Source organism: Ictalurus punctatus, chromosome 21, assembly GCF_001660625.3.
Source record: "Ictalurus punctatus breed USDA103 chromosome 21, Coco_2.0, whole genome shotgun sequence".
Classification (NCBI taxonomy): domain Eukaryota; kingdom Metazoa; phylum Chordata; class Actinopteri; order Siluriformes; family Ictaluridae; genus Ictalurus; species Ictalurus punctatus.
This window is the reverse complement of record NC_030436.2, coordinates 7,663,906-7,691,039: the sequence shown is the minus strand read 5'-3', so window position 1 is coordinate 7,691,039 and position 27,134 is coordinate 7,663,906. Positions and strand designations below refer to the sequence as shown.

The 27,134-nt window shown below is 41.3% G+C and overlaps 1 protein-coding gene across 2 annotated transcripts in view; it reads right to left on the bottom strand.

The window, feature by feature from the left end:
• Positions 1–27,134, bottom strand: part of LOC108254750 (filamin-B) — a 69,338-nt gene that overhangs the window by 12,569 nt on the left and 29,635 nt on the right. Inside the window, exons 2-35 of one of the 2 annotated variants that reach the window (XM_017450023.3) lie at positions 26,873–27,121; positions 26,616–26,713; positions 24,653–24,800; positions 22,184–22,377; positions 21,937–22,099; positions 20,954–21,154; positions 18,798–18,935; positions 18,179–18,305; positions 17,224–17,360; positions 16,916–17,109; positions 16,570–16,683; positions 16,258–16,401; positions 14,483–14,606; positions 14,229–14,389; positions 14,056–14,146; positions 13,802–13,971; positions 13,018–13,135; positions 12,531–12,793; positions 11,693–12,290; positions 11,138–11,311; positions 10,817–10,979; positions 10,408–10,568; positions 9,520–9,687; positions 9,235–9,358; positions 8,997–9,150; positions 7,461–7,650; positions 7,053–7,300; positions 6,382–6,462; positions 5,215–5,317; positions 4,015–4,155; positions 2,928–3,056; positions 2,183–2,356; positions 1,370–1,528; positions 635–838 (exon numbers count right to left, since the gene is read on the bottom strand). In XM_017450023.3, coding sequence (XP_017305512.1) covers positions 635–838; positions 1,370–1,528; positions 2,183–2,356; positions 2,928–3,056; positions 4,015–4,155; positions 5,215–5,317; positions 6,382–6,462; positions 7,053–7,300; positions 7,461–7,650; positions 8,997–9,150; positions 9,235–9,358; positions 9,520–9,687; positions 10,408–10,568; positions 10,817–10,979; positions 11,138–11,311; positions 11,693–12,290; positions 12,531–12,793; positions 13,018–13,135; positions 13,802–13,971; positions 14,056–14,146; positions 14,229–14,389; positions 14,483–14,606; positions 16,258–16,401; positions 16,570–16,683; positions 16,916–17,109; positions 17,224–17,360; positions 18,179–18,305; positions 18,798–18,935; positions 20,954–21,154; positions 21,937–22,099; positions 22,184–22,377; positions 24,653–24,800; positions 26,616–26,713; positions 26,873–27,121 — 5,805 coding nt within the window. The remainder of the gene's footprint in view (positions 1–634; positions 839–1,369; positions 1,529–2,182; positions 2,357–2,927; positions 3,057–4,014; positions 4,156–5,214; positions 5,318–6,381; positions 6,463–7,052; positions 7,301–7,460; positions 7,651–8,996; positions 9,151–9,234; positions 9,359–9,519; positions 9,688–10,407; positions 10,569–10,816; positions 10,980–11,137; positions 11,312–11,692; positions 12,291–12,530; positions 12,794–13,017; positions 13,136–13,801; positions 13,972–14,055; positions 14,147–14,228; positions 14,390–14,482; positions 14,607–16,257; positions 16,402–16,569; positions 16,684–16,915; positions 17,110–17,223; positions 17,361–18,178; positions 18,306–18,797; positions 18,936–20,953; positions 21,155–21,936; positions 22,100–22,183; positions 22,378–24,652; positions 24,801–26,615; positions 26,714–26,872; positions 27,122–27,134) is intronic. The other variant, XM_053674134.1, reaches the window with a different exon arrangement.

Sequence of the window (27,134 nt, the reverse complement as noted above, 5' to 3'; positions counted from 1 at the left end):
ACATATATAAAATGTTATGAATTACGTCTACTTTATATTTACAGAGACACTTTTTACTGTTGGAACTCTCTATCCTGCCCAATTAAGCAGACTGGGGAGCATAAATACAGAACTAAGTTAGGAAAATAAAAAATATATATATAAAAAAGGCAGACTTTTGGCAGAAAAGCTGCACTTGTTCACTTAACGCTTAAACGGTTAACCCAAGAGACAATGCAAATTAGACTAAATTGACCATAATTACACGGCAACATTTCAAGAAGTTGACGGGGAAATGCCTGCCGTAAACTATTCCCATCAGAACTGCTCAATTAACATCTATATCTGGCCTACTGCATATCAGGGGATAGAGGAAAAAAAAAAAAAAAAAAAAAGTTCAGCAGCTTCCTTTTAAACATAATGCAACGCAGACTTTTTGGGTCAGAGCATCAGTTATTGTAAAGGACAGAGACTCCTACATACTTCTTGAATCACGTTCCCACAGTGTCTAAACGTATACACGTATGCTTTTTGTGTTAACCCGAAACAGCACAAAAGAGGATTCTTTCAGGATTTGAAAAACACTGGAGGTCACTAACAAAACAGAACACAATATTACTAAATGAAAGTTTGAGAAAATTTGTTCGTTTCTCACCGGCGTCTCTGGTGTCCACGATAAAGTCAGCCATCTGGAACGTGCGTCCTTCTACTAGGCCCGGTCCGAAAGCTTTCACCTTGCTGGCGTTGCCGATCTCAGACTGCACCACCATGATGGAGATGGGACTGTTGGCGACATGCCGTCCGTTCTTCTTAATGCTGACCAAGTGCTCCCCGACCTCTCTGGGAATGAAAGAAATACCTGGGGGATAAAACAAAGAGAAGCATAAGCTGTAGCACCTCAACAGAAAAAAAAAAAAAGATCAAAAAGAAAAAAAGGAGCAGGAAAGTGTAGAGTGAATCAGACACTGAGCAGGATCCTATGGAATCTAACTAAAGGGGGAAGGAAGCAAAATAAATAGGTATGGTAAGATTTTCAGGATTTAAGGTTGGCAGGATAAATAGATGCATCATACTTTCTACAATAATTGTTAATAGAAGTCTTATTTAAAAAGGTATAGTCAGCATATTTAGTGGACTAAAACTACTCAAATATACCTTGTTCTTATTCTGAATAATTGGATCAACCGAGTTATTTATACAACTGTACAGAAGTAGTGCGTGGGAACGGTCTGATTTTTTTTGAGAACTCTAGTACAAGTATAAAAGAACGCTATTAACTAAAATCTTAATCTAGCTATATTCCGACCCAAATTTTACAAAATCGATAGCAACCAGTAGAATTTTCATTCTGGAAAAAAATAGAAAAAAATATTTTATGTGGCACTCATACCGATGTGATTGTTCGGCTGCCTCTTGAGGAGACAGGGCTCATCACGGCCTGAGGGAGCTTTGATGCTGGCAGTGAGCTGACTGAGGTCCGTTTCTGTGATGTCCAGTGCGAAGTCAGCAGCCGAGCCCAGCTTCACATGAGACCTCCTCTTGTTGTCCTCTGCAAACAAGACCAAAAACAGCCAGTACCTCAGACGAGTAAGCCATTTATTTCATTACACAGGATGAATTTAATTACACCCAAAATGGTGTGAATGAGAATAGAAAGCAGTACACTACTACACATGCAGCACCCGGCCAAATAAAATTGTGTGTGTGTGTGTGGGGGGGGGGGGGGGGGGGGGGGGTGGTTAGGGGGGCTTGTCTATAATGCGTTATAAAAGCTGCTTAAAAGATCACTTAATGTATTATTGTTATTATTCAGGTGAATAAACCAATATCTCCTTCATGTTACTTAGACATGCTTATAAACAGTATAGTTTTTTAAATAGATGAACGCATATTCACACAGGCCTCTCATAATACATACATACACACATATGCACGCAGGCATACACTTTCACATATACACACACTGACATACATGTTATTCATCCATTTCTGTTTTTATTTATTTATTTTATAACATTACCATTTTGACCACAACATAACATTGTTTAGGTGGAGGCATTAAATAAGTCCTCACGGTGTTTCTGCCTCTCCCTGCACTGTATATTTGTATTACTACAATTTTTCTTCGTGTACATTTTGCCAAAAAAAAAAAAAAAAAAAAAAAAAGGAAAAAAAAAGAAAAAAGAGGAAGAAAGGTCCTCACCTGTGATCCTGGCAGTAAAGGGGCTGCCGGCTATGTGCTTGTCATTATAACGCACCAGAATGTTGTAATCTCCAGGCAGTGCAGGAAGATACGTGACTGTACAGGTGCCATCCTTGTTGTCAACGCAACTGATCTCTGCCTTTGATGGGCCTTCAACAGCCAAATCAAGGCCACCTATGCCAAAATTATACGCTTCATCAGTTCAGGAACTAAAACAGAGCACTACAATTATAAACAGATCTCCATCCATCCTCTGCACTGTTTATCCTACACAGGGCCTACCCCATGGGACTCCCAGCACAATCCAACATACATTCTCATGCACACCATTTAGACATGCCAATCAGCCTACAACGCATGTCTTCGGACTGAGGGAGGAAGCCAGAGTACCCGGAGGAAAGCCCCGAAGCACAGAGAGAACATGCAAACTCCACACACACAGGGTGGAGGTGGGAATTGAACCCCAAACCCCAGAGGTGCGCCCCTATCTGATACATTGTCCCTTTTATATATTCTTTTATATATATATATATATATATATATATATATATATATATATATATATATATATATATATATATATATATATATATATATATATATATATATATATATATATATATATATATAAATTTGATTTTATTATTCCTTTTATATTTAAATTGTATTTTATTATTTAGCTTTACTATTTATGTGATTTTATATTCCATTTCATGCATCATATAGACAATGTACTGATGCCCACCTTCTGCAGCATCCTCAGTATAAATGGTGAAAGTAGCTGGTTTGTTAGCGATGCCGTACACAAGGCCCGGTCCGTATGCAGTCACGTTGGGACTATTAGCATTGTTGACGTAGAACTGTAGAGGACTCTCTGTGGAGGAAAAACACACACATTGTAGAGGCTAGCACTGATTTATGACCAGCTGAAAAAACAAACAAAAAGACATAACTTCGCAGCTGTTCCATGTCACGATCAGGTAATCATTTTGGCTTCTGCTTTACCCAAAGTTGAACTACATCCTATGCACACATGAAGTGCTCAAAAGCACAAGCTATTACATATAGAGGTGAGGCAATACTCTACTAGCTACTGTTAGATTTCACAACAGTCTTACAAAATGACATGATGCCATTTTTCCCTGTGGTGACTGCAAAGGGGGAAAAGAAAAAAATATATATTAACAGTATAGTGTAACATTTGAGCAGAGTGAACAACAGACAATGGGCATTTTTATCTAGGTGCACGGATAATGCTGAACAGGATATCCACATGTGTAATTAGGCTTGAGTCATCTTTTATCCTGGAGCAAAATGGAAGAATGGTGACTCACATGATTACTGCCTTATATGGTAGCATAGCTATAGGTAAGGCTCGTCTTATTGACTTTTGGTAGGACTGAATTGAGTCACTCTACAAGCATAATGCACAAGCCTTAGTACCTGCTGTGACTGCTGACAGATGTGGATTAGTGACTGGATAATGTCATAGCTGTCTTTTATGCAAGCCCCAGCATGAGGATACTTGCCCGACTCACAGTTCCCATACTACACCAAAGCTGCATGAATTCCCCGAGCTTGATGCAGTCATACAAGAGATTTTGCACTGCACCAAAATAAATCATAAAAGGTGATCGTTTAACTCCCTTTCAACCTCGATGCCCATGTTTGTTGTTGAGCCCGCACACAGGAAGAAAGCCGATAGGGTATTAATTATGGACGAGGACGCTGATCCTCGGCAGGTCAGAGCTGCGTGCTCTGTGCATGCTGTTGGTTTTTAAAAATGGACTTGTGGGCATTTTTAGCTCCAAGACACTCCCTCGCCCTTTTACCTGGTATGTGGGCACCGTTGTATTTGATGTGCATCTCGTGAAGTCCTGCCTCTGTAGGAGCGTATTTCACAGTGACCGTCCCGTCCTTGTTGTCGATGATCTCAGGCTGATCCGTTTTGCCCGACGGCATGTGAACTTCTCCTGGATATGAAAAGCGGAGTTAAATACTGTACTGACGCTGTAATCAGGAATAAGATGAGGTGTTCTGGATATTCTCCATTCTATTGAACAAGATGAACATTTCACACTAAACTGGCAAAGCTGTCAGTCATCTATAAACGTTCAGTTTTCATCATCCATGTTTATATTTATTTCTTTATTTATTTAAAACAGGTCATGATACAAGTTTGCAAACCAGACCAGAGAGTGTAAATAAAATGAAGGTCTGAAAAAACTGCACTTTCTGAACCAATGTCTCTAGCCCCATCTCTAGCTAGCTAGCTAGCTAGATAATCTATTGTTAGTCTCTAGGCTGTATGGTCGTAACGGAAGATCTCTTACAGAAGCTGTGCTAGTTCAAGTTTTAAAATCTAGTATCGTTGAACAAATGCCAGTTTGGTTTTTCCATATGTATATCAGCTTTGACAGTATTTTTTTTTTTGCAGTAACACTTTCATAAAATGTTTTAGAGGGGACAGACCTCAAGAGGGATCGCATTCCTACAGAAATTAAGCAAACTGACCCCCCCCCCAAAAAAAGGGTATGTTGACATTTCATCGCATCCTAACGCTCATACAGTATCCTACTGTCCAATCAATCATGAATGGCCTTTTGTCACCACCCCTAATCCGAGACATTGCATACAACTCTGTCACCTGACAAGATTTGACAAAGATATTTTAAATAATTTGTCTAACGCTGCTTAATAATAGATGTAATTTCTATGAATGTTTTATGAACTGGAGCCCTTTTCTCTCCACTCCGATGCGACATTTCATAAAACCTGTAACGTCACCTGACGGGTTTTGACATAAGCCTTTCAAAAAGCCTCTTACACCATTTTATAAAAGCTTAAATATAACAGTTATGAATGTGTTAAAGTTCATATGCAAGTACCCTTTATTTTAAGTGTTCATCCTGCAGCAATTCCAGTATCTACAAGGTGTCCCAAAAGTCTGATGTGGGATGTGAACATCCCAGTATGTGCTTAAGAAATCCTAAACGATCTGTACCTACTCTGGAATTGAACTCGTTTCTCACCTGTAATTTCCCCCTTGCTCAAGGTGAAGGGGATCACCATGTCGAAAGGCCGGAAGCCAGCGCCGTTCATACTGCTCACCGGAACGTAGGTGCCATCCATGACCTGTGCAGTGAGAGGAAACGTGAAATTAAAAAGGAGACAGGATTCGTAGACGGGCTCCAGAACAACAAGAGTCTATCGATACATCTCCATTCTCAGAAAGCAGCGACTCTGTTTGAAAAATGAATGTGAACAGCAGACAGAGAGAGAGAGAGAGAGAGAGAGAGAGAGAGAGAGAGAGAGAGAGAGAGAGAGAGAGAGAGAGAGAGAGAGAGAGAGAGAGAGAGAGATCTGATTCAGCTGCAGCAGAAACATGCATTGGACATGTAAACGGAGTGACGGGGGGTAAGGAAACAGTGCATCAAACTCCCAGCACACCTGCAAGAGTCATGACAAGATTCTGAAGAGAGAAAGAATGAAGCAGATAAAACACTTGTAACTGTAAACTTGTAAGTATAAAAACTGAGCTGGGCAGACTCTAGTATTATAAGAAATGTGGTGTTATGCCATTGATTAAAAATTCAGATGAGACAGCATGAATGGAGATTAAGCATGGCGTTTAAATGGAGGTAAAACGTTAACAGATTAAATGAATGAAATTTCCAGTCCTCATACACACAGTATGTATAGTACTACACGCTTATCTTTAAAGTAGACTGTAATTGTAGTTGCTATCTGGGCCACAAATTACTGAGCCCCAGATTTACTTCCAAACAAAACCAAGACCCTTTAAAAAGGCTCGTGATCATGTTTTCTCAGGCTCCAGCATGAAAGAAAAATATACTAGCATAGTGGTTTCCAAGGAAATTCAGCCATGGAAGAGAACAGAGTCTCGATTCAGGAATTGGAAAGGAGATGAGCCGTGAGCACACAGCCATTTCCTGAAAAGAACCATGTCAAAACGAGGCAGACCTGCATGAAAATCATTTCCATTACAAAGGAGAACATGAGTAATGGGAAAAGAAAGAAAGAGAGATGAAATAGTGTGCGTATCTAGCCAGGCCGGAGGTCAGCACACAGGCCGAAAAGAGGAAGTGGCGATGGCAGTAGTGCGTTCAGGGTTCCCCTAGTAAAGTAGCGAGGAGAGATGGATGAGAAGGACGAGGGAGTGTGGGGTGTGTGTGTACCCAGGGCTGGAAGCCGGCGTCTGGAGCGACTTGATTCTGCTGGACTGACTGCTGCTGCAGCAAAGGAGCCTCATCAGTAGCCTGGGAAATGAGAGCGCAGGTTACACACACGGCACTTTGGAACGAGAAAACCATACGTGCTGTGAAATGACACTGCAATTTTACGGTCGGTATAAATCTGCAATTTTGGTCATTTTGACCCCCCCTCAAAAAAAAAAAAAAAAAAAAAAAGGTCACATGACTCATCTTTGCCCAAATCCACAGTAATTTATAACAACTTCAAGCTCCATGTGTTCATTTCTGCAATCAAATCTGCTAGCATCATCACGTGCAAGTCTTACAGAATTAAAACAAGCTATTAGAGTCTTTTTGCTTAACGTTTTCATGTTTAAACGCAGGGCCCAGAGACAGGCACAATCTGATTGAAGAAAGGATTTACACTCTGATCCAATACCAGAGTAAATTGTTTTCAAACTCGCAGCGTTCAAAAGAATGAAGCATTTCCAAATGCATGTATTATCGTGATCGATCATTGCAGTCACTTGTGTATTCATCCCTATATAAACTGACTAAAAGATTTATAAACAGATGTTTCCAGATGTTTCCCGTTTTACAGTTTCCACACACGCTCTATCTACAGGCAGATGCCGTTATTGGTAGCTGATACTCGCCATGACTTTGAAAGGGCTGTGAGGGATATTTTCTCCACCGAATCGCACGTAGATGACGTAGGTTCCTGGCTTTGGCGCGGTATAGAAGATGTCGAAGGTACCGTCCTCGTTCTCGATGACCTCTGCCTCCACCTCGGTCCCGTCAGGCGTGACGATGATGCAGGAGACCTTCCCTTTCCCTGCACCTTTTGTGTTCACCACGAAGCCCACCTCTTCTCCGATGCCGATGGTGGGCCCGATGCCAGGGCCTGCAAAACAGATCAAATGGAAAGAATCTCGTCACATGACTATTAGCGACACTGCCTTGAGAAACCTGGTTATGATACACTTAAAGATATATTGTCAATAGTTTTTGAAAAATTCTATTCTTTGGGGTTTTTGTTTATTTTTGCTGAGGTTTAGTCTTACCAGTGACCGTGCACTTGCTAGCATCGCCTGTAGTAGTTGCACGCACTCTATACGGAGAAGTCGGGATCTCGTCGCCTCCGTATTTGATGACAATGGTGTACCGCCCCACTTTGTCCGGCACATAGGACACCTTGTACGTCCCGTCCTGGTAATCCTGAACGCTGAGCTTCTTCGGTTTTCCGTCCTTATCCTGAAGGATCAAATTAGCACGTCAGCACAGATCTATTTATTCTCAAACTGTCGTGAGAAGAGTAGCGTCAGGATGACTAAGAGATCAGGAGAAAACTCGCAGAGAAGCAGGACGACTCCTCGAGCCAAGGAGCGCAGAGCTCCAGGTGTGAACCGAGCTCGGCACAAGTTCGCAAACAAGGATACGAGCGCAGCTTTGGCTAGATTACAACCTCTATAATCATGCAGTAGTGCTTCATCGCTTTCCAGACAGTGAAGGAGGGTGGGGGGTGGGAAGGCCCATTTCTCTAGTGGAAATTATTCAAAAACACATCTGCTTAAAAAAAAGACTGCATTTGGCTTTAATAAAGACATTAATTTCACTTACTACTGGTCCATTATACTAATCCCGGGATGTCTTTTTGGAACTAGAGCAGTGATTTAAACGGATGAGCAATGTGGTCATTTCTCAAAACAAGTCCAGAGGAGCTTAAACAGTAGAGATGATGAACACCGAACACTACGAGTCCATAGCATGCAGTAGTCTAAAAATGATTAGTGTTTGAATACTAAATGTACTGGAAATTAGTCGAGTCTTTTTATTTCAATTACACCAACAAGTCAGACCTCCTGGCTCGGTCGAGTCTGGTATTTTGTGTGTTACACTAAGCATGGCCAAGAACGGAAGAGGCCATTTGAAAAGGAGACATTTGAAAACAGCCAACTATGTTTACTTTCCATTAACTCCAAGTACTGTAATATCTTATCCAGTGGCTAGATCTTATAAATCATAAAAAGATAAATTGAATAGATAGACTGATCAATGATGTTACAATATGCCTTTCTGAGATTGTGATATGCAACAATAATTATCACAACCTGAATACAAGCTGGAGTCTGGTGTGACGGCAACATTTTAAACTAAATCTTGAAAATTTTTACAGATTTTTATTTCACCTTTTCAGTGTTGAGCGTTTAATTATTCATCAATTAAAGTGTATATTTTAAAAAAAAAAAAAAAAGGTATGAAAAATAAAAGTGACATACCATTTTACATTTGTAGACATTAAAAAATATATTTAACCATTAAAAAAAAAAAATACATTGTGTATAATACATATTGAATAATTTCTCAATAAATATATTACCACGTATAATATTTTTGTCTCATTTGTTTAATTGGGCTCTCAGTCTACTTTTAGGATTTGTGTGACCTAAAATCTGATGTTTTAGGTCATTTATGCAGATAGAGAAAATTCACAAACTACCATGCGCCACTGCAGAGAGAACACGTACATCACAGCAGAAAAGTCTGCCTTCTTTTCGAACTGTGAGGATTAGTAGTTTTCCACACTGGGGCTTACTCACAGTTATCTCGACCGATAGCTGGCCCTCGCCCGCGTCCTTGGCATCGATGGTGAACTCCACAGGAAGGCTGGCAGGCAGGCTCGTAGTCAGTCCCGGCCCGCTGGCACGAACCTTGCTAGCATCGTGTGTGGGCAGAACACGCAGTTTAAACGGGCTGAAAAAGGCAAAGTGTGGAAAGGTCATTACAGGTTACAAGCTATAGATACTGAATGCAAGTTTTGGAAAACGGTCACGCTACCTGCGTGGAATCTCTTCCTCAGCGTACTTGACCGCTACAGAGTACGGTCCTTCCACAGAAGGCGTGTACGCTACAGTGTGTGTTCCATCTCCGTTATCCTTCACCTGAACCGGCTCAGCCACGCCTGAACAGAAGCAATGATTAAATAAATTAGATGTCTAGTCATGCTTTACTCATACAGATCATATACTCAAATGTACAATATGCTAAGAAGTTTCTCTTCCTCCTTTATATTATATATTTTATATATATATATATATATAAAAAAAATAAGAATCTGTTCACCTTTAGGACCAGTTACAGCTACAGACAGTGGTGCTATTCCAGCCTTGCTGCAGTCCACGGTGAACGACTGAGGGATCTTGGCACGAACGCCTGAACCCACTCCAGACCCAGAGAGCTTCACTTTACTGGAGTCCACCACATCCTTCACTGGCACTCTGAATGGACTTCCTGAATAGGGAATTTAAAAAAAGAACAACATACTGAATATCAAAAATGAAGCTACATTTAATAAGCGATGCATTTCCCTGATCTTAGAACCAACCATAAACAAAGTAACCAGATCCATTTACCATGACACAAAGTGAGCATGTCGCGTCAGCGCATCTCTCAAGCAGGAAAATAAGTCAAGACAAGAGAACGGCCAAAACGTTACTTATATGAGAGGGGGGAGGGGGCAGGACTTTCAGGGAGTGTCTTAATATCTGAGGATTCAGAACACCTACAGAAATGTCCATCAATCTAAATTCATTTGTCAGTTGGCTTACGCAGCATTTGAATTGTTAACTAATATCCTTGAAATTAAGTAGCTTTCATTCTGCAAATTGACCAAGGATAGAAAAAGGCACATCATCAGACATTTATAGAACAAGTTGTGAGCTAACACTTTACCATAGAACTAAATTAAGGCCTGGGATAAAGTTAAGTGAGAAGAGGGATTCTATTTATTGAAAGGTTTGTTGATCACAATCAAGACTGCAAATTTAAAAACTGAAGGGGGGGGGGGGGGGGGGTCCTTAATTATACACAAGTGCATGTCATACAAGGTTCTATTTGTTATTTCTTTTAGTATTTATAGGAACGCTGCAGTAACGGTACGAACACCATATGTGGGGTTTGTGATCCTTACAAAAAACACCTGACAGTAGTCCACTGCTGGACCATATATACCTGGAATGTGCTGTCCGCCATATGTAATGTTCACATCATAAGGTCCAGGAGCGTAAGGAGTGTACTCCACATCGCAGCTTCCATCCTTGTTGTCTATGCAGGACATCTTGGACTCTGACGGTCCCTCGACCGTGATGCCCAGGCCGCCAATACCAGCTCCTCTGTGTAATCAGACACAATGTCAGATCTTAACTGCTCTGTAATTAGACCTTGTAATTTTTTGGGGGGTAATTTCTTAGTGTTCATATAACAATTAAATGAACTCAGAAGAGAAGTTTCAAAAGGTGCTAAATTTAAAAACTGCTGCTTTAAAGTTTAGATCTAGAAACATTGAGATGCAAACTTCGAGCAGCAGTTTGTAAGATCAAAATTTTTTTATTTTTTTAAATATTAAAAAGGGGTGAGGCACCTTGTGATGATTGAGAACTTGTTGGGTTTGTCAGTTAACCCTTCCTCCAATCCAGGGCCTTCAGCTACAACCCGAGTGGGATCACAACCCTCGCTTACCACTACCTGGAAGGGGCTCTTAGGCAGAGGAGTCTCGTCATAGAGCACCTCCACAGCATGAACACCTAACAAGCAACAATACATTAAGAGCTTACTAAAATACAAATAAAAACTCACTAACAGCTAGGCATCATCTTTAACGCATCTGAACATAAACATGGCAAGGTGGAATATATTCTGAGCAATAATAAGAGAGAGTACAATATCATGCTTTGGACTGTACCATTCTCAAATGGAGTGTACTCCACTACATAAGTGCCATCGCCCTGATCAGCAATGGCGCAGTCTGTGGTAGCACCGGATGGGTTCTTAACCTGAGCTTTAATGTGCTGCCCTCCCGCTTTGGTCAAAGCCCGAGCATCGACGGTGAAGTCGGTGGTAGCCTCCCTGAAGATGCCTGCAGGGTGAAAAAGGGAAAGTGCTCAACTCTAAGCCAAATAATTTTTAGAGGAACGAGTTAAAAGAGAAAACAGGCATGAGCACAACCCACAAAAGATAAGTGTCTACTCTAAAAGGTAATCTTCATAAATGTGTCATTATTCTTATGCTTTGAAGGATAACGGTAATCTTTCAGAGATTTTTTTGGAGACTCTAGATGTCAATGTATAACGAGACATGGAGATGTTCGGACATGTCTGTATAATAAAAGAGCCGGTTAGGGGAAATAATGCGAGTCTGAATGAGATGCCATGGAAACCAGGAAAATATTGAGATTTCAAAAGGCAAGGCAATGCATGTGAAATCAGAAATCTGATTCAAACGTGAAAAACGCAAATACCTTCTCCAGCCACTCCTGGTCCAAACACTTTCACCTTGCTGGTGTCGACTGCTGGATCCACCACCACTTTGGCAGGGAAGTTTGGGACGGTCTTCCCTCCATACTTCAGCATCAGAGTGTACATGCCTGCTGACAGTGGCACGTAGGTCACCGTGTAAGTGCCATCCTTGTTGTCCAGCACGTCAGTCTTAGCCTTGGAGCCTGCATCGGACGCAGCCTCCAAAGTCAACCGTCCAGGTCCGGCTTTGGCACAGTCCACGTTGAGCACGCTGACCTCGCCCACTTTCCCACGTTTCAGGCCTGAACCTGACGCCACAACCTTCGTGGGGTCAAAGGGGTACTCGACGTCGGCGTGGAAAGGAGACCCGGGTATGTGGACGTTCTCGAAGAGGATGTTAACGAGGTATTCACCAGGCTCGGTGGGAAGGTACGACACAGAGCACGTGCAGTCACCATTGTCCGAACACTCGATTTTGGCTTCGGTTGGCCCTTCTACGGTCAGACCAAGCCCACCTGTTCCAGCTCCATTGGTGTCGATCGTGAATTCCGCAGGATTCCCGACCAAACCTCCTTTCAACCCTGGACCGTAAGCCTTGACCTGTAAAAGAACACCCAACACATTGGACATCTGTGTAAAGATCAGCGAGATGGCTAGGAGTTAGAGACAACATAAAGATATGTATATGCATATATGTGCAAAAAATATGTTGCAAATATTATGAGGACACAATGTAGTGCAAGTACTGAGACATCCATGATAATAAAGTAATTTATTTATTTTTTTTAAATCACAAATGATGCATGTTAGATTTTTGTGGGATTAAATATAATAATTCACCTTGCTGGGATCAGGAGGCAACATGGCCTCCACATGGAAGGGGCTCCCTGGCACTGGGTTGCCATCATAGAGGACCTCTACAGCGTAGGCACCTTCCTCTTTTGGGATGTACTTGACGAGGCTGGCTCCTTTACCAAGCTGCGGTTCCACTACACACGGTACAGACTTGCCTGTTGGGCCGGTAATCCGAGCTTCCAGTTTGCCACGACCGCCTGCTTCTTTAGCACCCACTACAAATTCCTGATCCTGGCCGACCTCCACTCCTGAAACGGTCAGAATTGATATATTCTATAAAATAATTTACATCAGCGTCAAACTACTGGAGCCTGCTGATGTAAAGGATTGCTTCATTTTACAAAGACACCCAGTGGTTACATCTGCTCCTCCAAAAAAACAAAAGGACACCACAGCCTTGGCAATGGAACCGGCAGTTAATAATTTATTAAGCACCACAAAGCCACATGCATGTGCCAATAAGAAAACTCACTGCTTTCCAAGCCATCGACTTCAATCTTGCTGAGGTCGAGCGGTGCTGCCACTCCCACAGAAAAAGGGCTTTTAGAAATGGGGTCTCCTCCAAAAGTCACAATGATCACCATTTCACCCTGTTGGAACACAAAAACGTGAGCTGAAGAGAACATATGGATATATACACATTCTATTGACATACAGTTGACAGTCAATAGAACTGAGGGACTCGTACACAACGGTGCAAACATTCATGCTCAAGAAAGCAACACGATACGGGGGTGTAAACTTTTGAACAGGATAATCGGTGTAAATTTTTAATTTGTTTAAAAGATCTTATTTTTCCCCCCCATTTAGTACCACTTATGTATCAGAAGCTACATAAGACAGTTACATGGTTCCCAAAAGACAAAATTCACAACGATCAAACTGTTCAAAAGTTTACACCCCCTGTGTCTTAATGTATCGTGTCGCATTAATGAGTGATTGCACCTTTTGTAATAGTTGTGTACAAGTCCCTCAGCTGTCCTCAGTGTGAAACGATGGATCTCAACATCATATAGCGACTGCTGGAAAGGGCTCAAATACACAGAATATGCTGGAAAAGCGAAGAATGTGCAGGACCTGGAGGATTTTTCTGAAGAACAGTGGGCAGTTTAACTGCTCAGGACAAACAAGGGACTCATGAACAACTATCCCAAAGAAGATTACTATCCTAATACTATTACAAAGAATAAGTGTATGTAATAATCAAGTGTATGTAAACTTTTGAACTGCTTTTTTTATTTATATAAAAACAATACCTGTTGAACTGGCATGTACTTGACAGTGTAGGAATAATCATAGTTGTCGATGATCTCAAAGTCTAACACAGGTTGTCCTTGGTTTGGACCAGAGAACTGCACATCCAGTGGCGCTTTCCCTGCTCCTTTGGTGTAAACGGTGAAATGAGTGGGCTTTCCACTCTCCACACCTGTAGAAAGAATGTATGATTCTTAAATAGCACTAGAGTACTAAAATGTATCACCCAAAATGCAACGTGGACACAAACACCAACCTGCTCGAGCGAGCCCAGGACCCTCTGCCTTAACTTTGGACGCATCATGTGAAGGATCCACTTTGACACGGAACGGACTCGCAGGAATTTCCTACATTGTACCACAAAAAAACACACAATCCAATTCCAGTTCCAGAGGTTATCTGAAAGCCATAATCAAGGCGCTCACTTACTTGATCTGTGAAAAGGACTTTGATGGTGAGGCGTCCAGCCCCTGGTGGGATGTACTTCACTGTAATGGTGTCGTTAGCATTGGTAATGATATCAAAATCGACGTCTTCTTCTTTATCGCTGATCACGTTGGCGTCACACTTGATACCCACACTGACATCACCTACAGCATGGGAAAGACCATTCAAATGATACAAGTGCTTAAACAAGGCATAAAATGCCATGTGCATGCATATAAATGCGTGCGTGTCTTTACCTTCCCCAGCTTCTGTGCAGTCCACAGTGAAGTGTGTGGGCTCGTGAGCCTTCAGGCCAGTTCTCTCCACTCCCGGACCAAACACTTTCACCTTGTGAGGGTGACTGCCCTTTCCAACTTGAACCTAAGACACAGTTGTGTTCAAGTTACATTTAAGAACAAAGCTAAAAAAAATAAATTAAAAAAAGTATACAATATATAAATGATCATGTACCATTTACATAGTTTGCATAACTTTAAAGGAGCAATAAGCTGCATTTTTTCACTTCCCCTGATTACAATTCTGTGTAGGAAACAGGATATGAACTTCAACTGCAGAAAACAAAAGGCATTTCCACTGACGCATAGAGCAGCATTGTTCTGTGGAACATTTTGCAAGCATGAGTAAAAACACCACGGAACATTCACGTGTTTACCTTCCGATAAATACTAAAATACTGCTACCTATTGCTCCTTTTAAAAACACCATGTGCAGCTGGTTATAGAGAACCACAACAAACAAAATTATTAAAAAAAAATAAATAAATAAATAAAAAAATCATGACACATGAACCAAACAATGAGATACAAATACAGAAAATGCCTTGCAGTGAAATTTATTTAATTCATTGAAATTTATTTTAAGTATACAAATATTAAAATTTACAATTATTCAGTCATTAACAAGTTTCTGGAAAAAAAGTGCATTTTAATTGCAAAAAGGGCTTCCTCCTAATGATTTAACAAGCAAAAATCTCAATTCGTTTATACTAATGATATTAAGATGATCAGATGCTCGAAGATTCAGTCAGATCATTAGGCACGACATTTGAAAACGTCGTGTTTTCATATCACATTCAGTCAAGTCTATGCAGTTGTAAACACTTCGACATTCCGTTACAAGGAAATCAAACGTCGTCAAAGAAATTACAATCTTAATGAACAGTCCGTACAGGATCTCAGTAGTTTTGCTGAGGCTTTTTTTCAAAATTTGCATGGTTTAATTTTTGAGGAAAACATGAATTGCTGAAATAGCAAAATGCACAGGATTGTTTTGCGTGGTGTTTCACAGTGAGGTTTGTTGGTAAATGAGACCTTTCAGCTGTACTCATGTTCGGTGCACGTGAATCGAAGGGGGTTTTGGCTGAACGAGTGTTGTGATGTCACGTGACTCATTTTGGCCCAAACCTGTGCATACCTGCTGTAATTTCGAAAAGTTGCAAGCTCCTCTGAATATTGTGGAGTTTGCTTGATTTTGAGTTCATTTCTGCCAGAAACCACAAAATCCTGGAGGGACTGATTGAAATAGTTTAAATAAAAAATAAAAAAAAATTAATTGTATTTCAACGAAGAGAAATAAAACAAACTTGACTACACAAATGTATTTGTTAGTCAGACTAAATTGCAAAAACAGTGAATTTTCAAGTCAATCTTTTTGTAAACAAAGCAAGATTTGTTAAAACACTAAAAATCAATTCTATTTTATGAAAAGAAAGATCAATACCATTTTGCTAATTAATACAATTGTTAGCTAAAGTGGATGTTATTCCATGTAGCAGCCTCAAGCCAAGTTAAAGGATAGAAACAGAGTGACACTCCTCAACGTAGGTGGTAATAACAATGACGGGTTTGCGCTTCGGGATGTAAGGCTCCGCCGGCCCGTCCAATTCGATCAGCTCGGACGCCACAGGGTGAGCCTTCACCTCATTCACCTTACACTCCGTTAGGTTAGTGATCTCAGCAGAGAGGTTAGTGGGAGTGGGAACTGTGGAGCTCTGGGGCTCGGGAGGGCTTACCCTGAAAGGGCTGTTGGGAACGTTGGTCCCTCCCCAGGTGACCGCCACCGTGTGTTTGATGGCGGCAGTGGGAGTGTAGGAACAGGAGTACACGCCCTCTCCTTTACTTTTCACCTTCACGTCGACTGGCTCGCCGTCAGCGTTCTGGCACGTTAACACAAAACACGGGTGAAGATAATCTAAAGCTTTAGGACATTAGTAAACCGTGCATATATACAAATATGTTGATTATAAGGCTGCTTTGAGTTATTTGTAAAAATAAAATTTTTAAAAACAAAACTCGCCTATAACTTTTCTTAATATTGGACTCACCTGTGCAAGGATTTTCAGAGGACCCTTTCCGGCATCTTTGGCCTCAACTGTGAACTCTGCAGGCTTGTTGATGATGCAACCGGTCTTCTCCAGACCTGGACCATAGGCTTTAACCTGAATAGATTATGAATAATAATGCACACTACAAATGAAAAGTTTGGAATCAATATAATATATAATGCGTATCTAGCTCATATACATTTCATATAACTTGTACAAATCTGGAATAAAAGGAAGATTAAACTTTCCAGAGTTCTCATTTTGGAATCATCTACAACACAGGACAATAACAATAACAAGCACAGCCCGTGTTGGGAAAGTGGTATTAATGAAGCCTATTTTGTACCTGGTCAGGATAGCTTGCTTTGTTGTCAGGAATGATGTAAGCCATGAACGGACTCTCTTCGATATCCTCATCATCACACATTATATGGACGGCATACTCGCCAGGCTCGGTGGGCCAATACTTGACGTCACACGATCCGTCGTTCTGATCGTCACACTCGATCCGGGCCTGAGACGGGCCCTCGATGGCAAAGCCTGCATGAAAGGCACAAAAGGATAGCTTTAATAAAACTTTCGTAATTTGGACCTAGAAAGCCAGAAGTTACACTCTTAAATAAAATAGAATAAATAAATAAAATAAAAACTCACCCAGCACTCCCACGTCTGTGCCAACAGACTCTACCACAAAGTCAGCAGACTTCCCCACAACGCCTCCCTCCAGACCTGGGCCCCAAGCTCGGATCTTCTGCGGTCCAGCTTCAGGGCTGACCAGAACCTCAAAAGGGCTAAACCAATAAGGGAGTCCAGAGTCAAAAAATTTCACATGTACACACTTTGAAATTACTTGCACTGCACACGAACACAAAAACAAACAATGTTCAGCAGCAGACACAGATTCTAGCAGCATGGCTCCAAGAGAGGTCACGACCGCAGGGTGAATGTTTAACACGGTAACGATAACCGAGCCCACAGGTATGTAGGTATGAAAGTGAGGAAGGTGCAGGTGAACAGAGGCCAGTTGTATTAATTCAGCCTCCCCCTTCCCTTTCCCTCACTGAAGCATTTCAGCATGGTGCTGTGGGGCAGCAGTTACAGGGTTGGGCAGGAGCCTGTCAGGGCAGCCATGTATGAGATCACCCCACACACATCGAGCCAATAATTCAGGCAGTACATTTGTGAGTAAATACCAGGCTGGTGCCCTAAACCAGACCCGCCCACACTTCTCGGATGCGCCATCAAATTTTTAAGTTGTGGTCTCATGGAAAATAACGTCCTGCCTAATAAATGCTCTTTTTTTTAATAGGAATGTCAGCACATGTCCTTGCAGTATGAAAGAAGCACAGAAGCTTTCACAACACACCACAGTTGTCAGGAAATGAAAATGAACCAGCACGGTTAAAATGCATCTAAATTAACCCACTTGCCATAAATGAACACACACAGGCTGTGTATGTGAGGAGTTCCCTATGGGTCTGTTTCTTCAAGCCTAGACCCATACACACACACACACACACACACACTGGAAAGGATGATGTAATGCCATGCCCCTTCCTACCTTGCCCTACCACAGACACCACAAGTAGACTGCTCTGTGGAAACTCACCTCTTGGGAATGTGCTGGCCACCCCATGTGACGCTCACCGTGTACTTGCCCTGCGCATTTGGATAGTACTCGTAGGCGTAGACGCCGTCCATAGCTTCCTTCAGTTTCACCTGTTCATCTAAGCCTTCTATAAAGACAGAATAAACTTCTGTAATATCAGGAAATAGATATTTGCATCTTCAAACTAACAAAAAAGGTATCACAAACGTGCCTCATGACTAGACACTGAACGGTCTCAAATACCAGATGCAGCATAATTACAGCAAGTATCCATTTTAGTCAGAAAAGCTGCCGCGACGTGTGGAGTCAGACGCGGTCATTAATCATCCTGGCATAAAGCCTGCTGACTCGGCTAGAATGTCGTCATCTGGGAAAGAGCGCCCAAGAGATGGCCGGGGAACCTCCACCCTGGCCTGCTCTTGTACGAGTCAGGTCATATTTCATATGAACTTTGCATCTAAAGCGGTCACAGGCAGTCTGAGCTCAACCAGGCTATCAAAGCAGACATTTATATAGTTCATATTTGGGCTTAATTTAAGGGAGGGACTTTGTGTGCGTGTTTTTTTACATTCTTAGAGTAACAGTAATGCTAAAAAGACAATTTGACCAAGATACTTACTAGGACCCTTTACTGTGACCTTCAGGTCGCCACTTCCTGCGTTTCTTGTGTCCACCTTGAAGTCGGCCACTTGGCGTACACGCACACCTCGGGGCTGCAGGCCTCTGCCCGTTGCTCGGCAAGCGCTGGGCGTGGACGCTGAAACACATCCATGTACTCAGTCTCTCTTTTCAACACAATTACACTTAGACATACAGAAGGAAACGTCAACTCAAACGTTTCCCCTGGGATTAATAAAGTGTCCTTTATCCATTTCCAGCCATCTTTCTCTCCATACATCTACCCCTCCCCTTTATTCATTCATCCATCCATCCTCCTCCACCCATCCTTTTCTCCATCCATCCATCCTCCCCTCCCACCTTACATCCATCCATCCATCTCCCCCTCCCTTTATTCATCCATCCATTTTTACCACCATTCATCTTCCCCTTCCCTCCATCCATCTGTCCCTCTCTCCCTCCACCCACCTGTTTAGATCTGTGGCAATATTAGTGATTAAACTTTAATAAAACAAACAAAAAAAAAAACTCCAGGAGTTCAAACACAGATGACCAGCAGTGCAATTTTTAAAAATGCAGCTTCCAGTTGGAATGCAATTTTTACAGAGCTAGAACAAACCAAAATAATTCTCCTCAATCAGGTTTATTTAAAAAAAAGAAAAAAAAGGGGGGGGGAAATAAATAAATAAATTTTGGTATTTCACACCGGGTTTTAAATTCTCCAAATGTGTTTCACAAATTGGGGATCTGCAATGCTAGAACGTGTCTCACACTCGTACAGAGAGTGAGCGCAATCCTATCAGAGAAGCCTCGATGTTGTATAATCAAGAACAACAAGTGAAAGTCTCTTGCTATTCTCTTCAGTGCTCTCCATATTTAGTGTCAGGTTTGTTTAGGTTCGGCAAAGGCGTGTTTGCACCCCGGACGCTACTGACAATCCCATCTACCATTCAGTCTTGGTATATAAACATTCCAGAAATACCAACACAAGAGTAAAGTAGCTTTAACGCAAGGAACAGGTCCTTGAAATGATTATAAAACGTACATCGTAAAACAAAACTGGTGCTTTAAAAACTGTTCTATCTGATGCATCTGAGCAAAATTTATGGATTTCTTTAAGCATCCAAGTCCTCGTGTAAAATGACTAGTGTGTATGTTTATGCATCTCCTGACCGTTTCTTTACAGAGAAACTTCCTTTACAGGAACGTGTAGTAAGGAAGCTAAGAGATGTGATTAAAGCAGCTTTAAGTGTTCCAACACCACTGTAGGTTTGTTTTTTGGAGGCCCAAATATTAATGATACAAATATTAAGCGTCTACAACAAACTTCAGGTTGATGCATTTCAGTGATTAACGGCCCCCCACATTAAACTTGGCCAATGTAGATTTTTCCTTGTTCTGTAGTTCGTGATTAACAGATCAGAGTCTGTAGGCTAGATACAACGTGCACGGGGAAGAGCAATGCAAATAATCACGTAGTCATCTCTTAGTAAATCAAACAATGCGTTCACTGTTCGGCTATGAACAGCAAAAAAAACCCAAAAATTTTCAAAAGTCTCATTAATTACTGTTACGATAGTGCGTCATTTTTATTTGGGAAAATCAATTCATTTAAGTTTCCTGTAAGCCCAAAGTGCGGCACGCTAACCTGGTTTGGAAAAGCTGCCTCAGAGAGAAGGAATTTGGTGTTTTACAAGCTCTCTGGATTGGTTCGCCAACAATCTGGTTCACTGGCTTACACAATCAACCTCTATGTTGGAGTGGTTCTACACACACGCACACGAACTAACGACTCAAATAAGCCGATCGTCAGATTCAGCAACCGTGTTTTATTGTTAAATGTGATTATACATAAAAAATAAATAAATAAATAAATAAATAAAACATTTTAGAACAAAGTGGTTGTGTTGATCTTCCTTATGCAGGACCTCATATACTCATGAATGAGTTACAATGCTTATGACAAATCACATAAAATCGCTTGAAACATTGCATCACGATGTACTGTTACATCCCGACTATCAGCTGAACACAATTACTACAAGCATAATTCTTAGAGATAAAGCACAATAAGTCCAATTAATATGCAGGTCAAATGTGATTAGACCTGTGAAGTAACCTGGAACGCTGTGAAGATCTTTAAAATGACATGCATACCTGGACCAACGCTGACGGTGTACGGGCTCTTGGGAATGGCGATGCCTCCAAACATGACACTGACTGTGTGAGGACCGGCCTGAACGGGTCTGTACGTGCAGCGGAACACGCTGTCGCCCTTGTCCTCGATCATGACCTCCACGGTGTTCTTATTGCCCTGGGGGTCCTTAATTGCCGCGGTCACATCTCCTATACCAGCGCCTGTTACATACACACATTGAAGAAGTGAAGTCTGAGCTGCAGACTGGTCTGACAGTAAATACACTAGTCACACACATGATCAGTATAGGACGGCATTAACAAAAGGGAATAGTATAACCTGCACTTACATTCCTGGTTCAAGCAAAACCCTGCGAAAGATTACAGACGTTCACTAAACCCAAGATTCTAATCTACACCCATACAACTCTTTGATGCTTGCGTGTGTGTGTGTGAGATGTATACATTGCCATCCAAATATTACTGTGTTCACATCGTGTTAGAATTACAGTAATTACGAGATGACGACTTGGATTCCAGTCTGAGCCGTTCCATCTCATTTCAGAGCACAAGTTGTGTAAGGAGTCGTTTCTATGACTACACACACTCAGAGATAAACACCTATACGATGGCTAGCAGTTACACAAAACATTTAGATTCTTTTATCTGTATGTTTGAATATAGAAAGTTTAAGAGCAAGCTAAACTACATTGATCTTATTTTTAAAAAAAAACAAAACAAAAAAAAAAACCCAAGAGTTAAAACCAAGTTAAATCCTGTCATTACAGTCCTAATTGCTTTAAACGGTGGAACCCTGACGTCAAACTCCGTTTAATTAGATCCGAAAAAAAGACCCGAGCGAATTTTATAAGTCGGAAACTTTGGTAATCACCATCATTTTGACACGACATGAACACGCTCCTGGTCCTCAGGGAATTTGTAGTCTACACAATCCCTTTACATCATGTACTGAATTTCCATATCAACGCACACAGCCGACAGACCTGCTGTGTAGATGTCGAAGTAAGTGGGTTTGTTGGCAATGTTGCCCATCGGCTCGATCCCAGGACCTTTGGCTGTGACCTTGGTGGGGTCGCCCTGAGCCTTGTCCACGTTCACTTCGAAAGGGCTCTTGGGAATTTCCTGGCCAGCAAACAGCACAGTCACCTGCAGAGGATGACACAGAAGCCATGTTTCAAAGCCTTCTACACTGTAAATAAGCAGACAGACTCTAGATCACCTTGAACTCACCTTGTGAGGTCCCATCACTTGAGGAATGTACATCACACTGTAGGTCTTTTTGCCTTCGTTGAGTACGGCCTTGACCTCTTCCCTCCTGCCTTCGGGGTCCTCGACGTAGACCATGACCTGTCCCTGCCCCGCGCTGAACGTGTCCACAGTGAACATGGCCGGCTGCATCACTCTATTGCCCACAGGCTCAATACCTGAAGAGAGAAAAATAGTACGAGATGCAAATCCCAAGATCAACAACTTTGTGTATACAAAAACAATTTCCAAGTCTTTTCCCCATCCATAGACATCCATGACGTCAACAAAGACTGGAAAGTCAATTAACACTGTACCTAGTGGTGCCTGAACAAAAGGTCTAGAACAGATGAATATCCTGTGCAGAACATTACTAAGTGAACCTTATGGACCACACACAAGGCCATTGTTGGGACTAATGACCAGGAATTTCCTTTCATTGTATTACTCAGGGTTCTTCCATTTTCCTTTTTGAGGCATTAAAAGAGAGCGATATTAAAAAGGTGGACCAATTGATAAATGATTGTTGGAACTCTTATCTGCAAAAATCCACACCGATAATTTTCCCTGTTCTGGGAGTGACTGAGAAGGGTCCGCTGTAATTATACAGTACGAGAGGCAAGGAGGGGAGGGACAAAACAGAAAGGGGGGGGGGGGGGCAACGACCCAACAACTGCTGACATTTTATCATGTTATTTGAAGTGTTATTCATTTTGGATGCTCCATTTTTATTCGCTCTTTGCAGTTACTTTAACTGTACATCTTTTATGTACAGTTAAATTAAATAAATGAATATTAACCTTTACAGTTGTACAGTACATTATGGTACAATTCAGCAATATTTCACTTTGAATGGTATCGTTCAGCATCATTTTAAAAACTATCGATTGATTAATCGGTTATAACTGTTATGGGTAAAACTATCGGGCGACCTCTAGTAAAACCATTTATACGTCTTAACAAGGATCATAAAACAGTCATGTGAAAAAAGTGGGAATTGTTGGCTTTTTTGCACATGCAAGGGCATACTTTTTCCTTGCATCGGATTTGTTTTTGCGCCTTTAAATTGTGAAAATGACTAAAAAAACGTCAATTTTCTATGTTTCGTTCGCGTCACCTTTATTAATCGGCACTGTTTTAAACATGATCAATGTCTACTGTCCCAAAAAAAAAAAAAAGGCAACCATTTCCATGGGGTGTACTTATTTTTTCACACAACTATCAATGTACGGTAATGGCAAAATGTGGATATGGCTTTACAGTCTAGTAGATAATGTACAAATGAACAGTTTATACAGCATGTGATCTAATCAAACGGTTTTCAGCTAAACTACACGTTTTAAGATTCAACCGACGTACAACTCGTTTCCTTCATCTGTCGCTTCTGTATGTCCAAAATAACGCTCGCTGCAGTAAGCAGAGTCCAAGCTCAGGTTCAGTGTCCGAGTTTACGCCTTGAGTGACAGTATACTGAAGAAAACGCAGTTTATCGCTTGCTTGAGCAGCTCTGTACCGAGGCTTTGTGAAAAACAAACATCCCTGACATTATTAAGGTAAGCTTCTTGCTAACAGCCTTAACATGATTTAGAAAGTTTGACCTTTTGTGCTTTCAATGAACCGCTGAAATTACAGGCCTTGCAGGAAACGATCAGGGGATTACGTAATGCCGACGCGACGTTAAAGTGACGAACGCCCGTGCTGTACCGTAAACTAGCCTGAATTATTCCTCTACAGAGACTTCACACGGGTTATTTAAAAATCCTGATACAGAGAAAGTTAACAGTTCAGAGGTAGCCATTTTGCTACAGCAGATTTAACAGGGCCCTCACGGCACGAGAATAAAAGCAGCAATACAAGCAAAAATGTCTTAACGCATTAGCTACTGCTTTTGCAGACCTGAAGAATTTCACAACAGGTTAGGGGTTGCGTTTATTGACGTGCCATCGACCGTGTATGAAATCTTACAGAGCCGTACCATATTTACACGGCAGTATTTTATACGAGGCGAAGGGGCTGTCGGGTCCAAGTATAACACGGAGGAGGGGGGGAAAAGAAAACGATTAAATAAAGCTCACTAGTGGTTAGAAGTTAATCTTCTCCACTGTTTAAAAAGAACTCCCTTTATGCTACTAATGAGGAACGCCACAGAACTTCAATACCGGAGTACATGCTCTGTAGATTTCTAGGAATAACTGCGCTAATAAGATTCAAGTTTCTAAAACAATGAAAAGACATTTCGTTATAACCGACGTCACGTGTTTAGGAAGGAGACCAGCACCTTCAAGCGCAACTTACTTTCCTATTTTGCAAAATGTATAGGTTCAAAACGTATAAATTCTTAAAACCCACAAACTCCGGCATCAAATCAGATTAAAGGAAATACAAAATCATAGGTTTATTATTGAACGCTGGAATGTACATAGATTGAGAAAATAGCTGATCCAAGGATCCTACCTGGACCATAAGCACGGGCCTTTTTAGGATTGAGTTTGGGTTTGAGAGGTGCTCCAGGTTTGAGTTTGGCCTTGGGGAACTGCGACAGGTAAGTCATGACCGACTGCTCGTCTACGCTCGGGTCGATGATCTCTTCAGGAGCGATCACCTGGAGAGGAAAAATAAATAAATAAATAAAAAACAAACAACCACACCGTAACGGACGCTGTTAACATGAAACACCCCATGCATAATGCCTTCACTGGAACCGTAACCTTAAAATATATCCGTTATCATCAATGGGGGGGCTTTAGGGTGCTAGAATTACAGTGCGCAGACTCCGTGTGAAAACACTTACTGTAGGGAATTCCATTTGTGTCAAAAGTACTGAGCGTAACTAAAACTATCCAAAATGTACAATGAGAAGGAAGGGAGAGGAAGGAAAAAAAAAAAGTGACCTTTCAAATTTCACATGGGCTTCAAATATAACAGCGTTCTCTACTCCCCCCTCCCAAAAAAAAAAAAATGTAGGCCTGTTTTCTGAAACAAAGCAATTAGTATTTACATTTTATTTAATACATTTTAAGTATTTAAGTAAATTATTGAAGTTTAAAAGAAATTAAGAAAGTGTTGGCTTTAAATGGCATTTTATTTAACAACATTTTATGTAATACAATGTTAATAAATGTTAAACCAACATTAAGACGCTGCAATCCTTTTATTATTCTATTATAATTATTATAATTGTCAAAACAAAAAAAAAATTAACAAAACTAACATCGTGTCAGTCCGTACAGGATCTCACGGAATTTTTATGCCGATTGTTGCGGGCAAAAATGCTCGATTTTGCTCGTGTTTGTACTTTTTTGCAGAAAAACTACTTGAATTGGCGAAATTGAACAAAATTGTTTCGGACGGTCTCTCGGTCACGACTGTCGGTAAAGGAAACTTTAGCCATACTCGTTTGACACATGAATCAAAGAGGGCTTTGGCTGAATGCGCATTGTGATGTCACGTGACGCATCTCGGCCTGAAACTGAGGAAAATCCGCAGTAAAATTTACACTGTAAGCTTCTCGGAATATTGCCGAGTTTGCTTGATCTTGCTCATTTCTGCCATCGCAAAATCCTAGATGGACTGTCGTGAAATTCAAAAAAAGCTTTATTAAAAATTTTATGTAAGACATTAATGGTAATAAGTTTATCTATATTAACATTTTATGCAATACATTATATGATCTTGGTATTATAAGGTACCCATGCCTTGTTCATTCATATAGAATCTTGCACATCGAAATATAGATTTTATTAATACGTTAATGACATTTAAGAGTTTTTAGAAATAGTAAGGTCTTTTACATTTTGGGTTTCATGGGTACACAGGAGTGCTGTGCACTAGTCGCATTTCCCCATAGCGGGCTAACACCACACCAAAAAAAAAAAAAAAAAAAAAAAAACCACCCTCCTGAGAAGTTGGGCCAGCTCACACTGAAATGCTACAAATTGCTGATAAGGTGAGAAATGTGTCTACAGGAAAGACAACAAACCATTTGTGCAGTGCAGTCACTAATGCAGTCTAGGATTCTTAAATAACAAAAAGAAACATACATAAATACTAGCCCTTTATTTTTCATGAACAGACAGGCCAACGGGCGTGTGCTCATTTACTCTGACCTGCACACCTTTCTGTTTGCAAAGGTGTGATTGGGTGTGGGCATGTAACATAAAACATTAATGAAAGGAACGACAGCCTCCTCTAAAACAAATAAAAATGTTCAAATTAGATAACGGAAACACTGCGTGTTAAATACGAATTGAAAAACACCTTCACGCTGGCTACAGATAAGAGTCGCACCTTATTTAAGAACAAAGTTCAGTCGACCAGAAAGACCACAATATGCCACTTAACCCTGGCATGCATCTGGCACACCTGGGAGCGAGCACTGTGTGGATGAGGGTTTAGGGTCATAGACGCTACTGCTCACCTGAGGGATTCCCAGCCAGTCGTCAGCCAACTGCATGGCTTCTGTAGCATTTTCAACTGGCTTCACAGGGTCCCACGTCTCCCAGTCAGGACACAAACCTAACGCAGGGAGAGGAGAGACGGAGAGGGAAAGACACATGAGCAGTCTAAATTTTAAAACTGCACTGTTGGATGTGCTATACACAGAACCTCTACAGGTCATGTTCAGAATGAACCAGTGGAACGTGAGCACACAAGCATCACCTCCATCACACACACCTGGTGCACAGCTGTCCACTAAAGCTCCCAGAGCCCTGCCATCCCTCCAGTTGTCACTGAAGTTACTGATGGGCAGGTCGGGGACTTTGTTCTGGACCCAGGTCAGAAGCCGCTGTTTGGGCGTCGCCTTCTTGGTCTCTTCGTCCTCGTCTTCTTCCCACACGGGCATGGAGATGGAGTAGTGCAGGATGAGCGTCCATACCAGACCCAGGATCAGCTTCAGATTTCCGTCCACAATCGCTTTACTGTCTGTAAAAAAAAA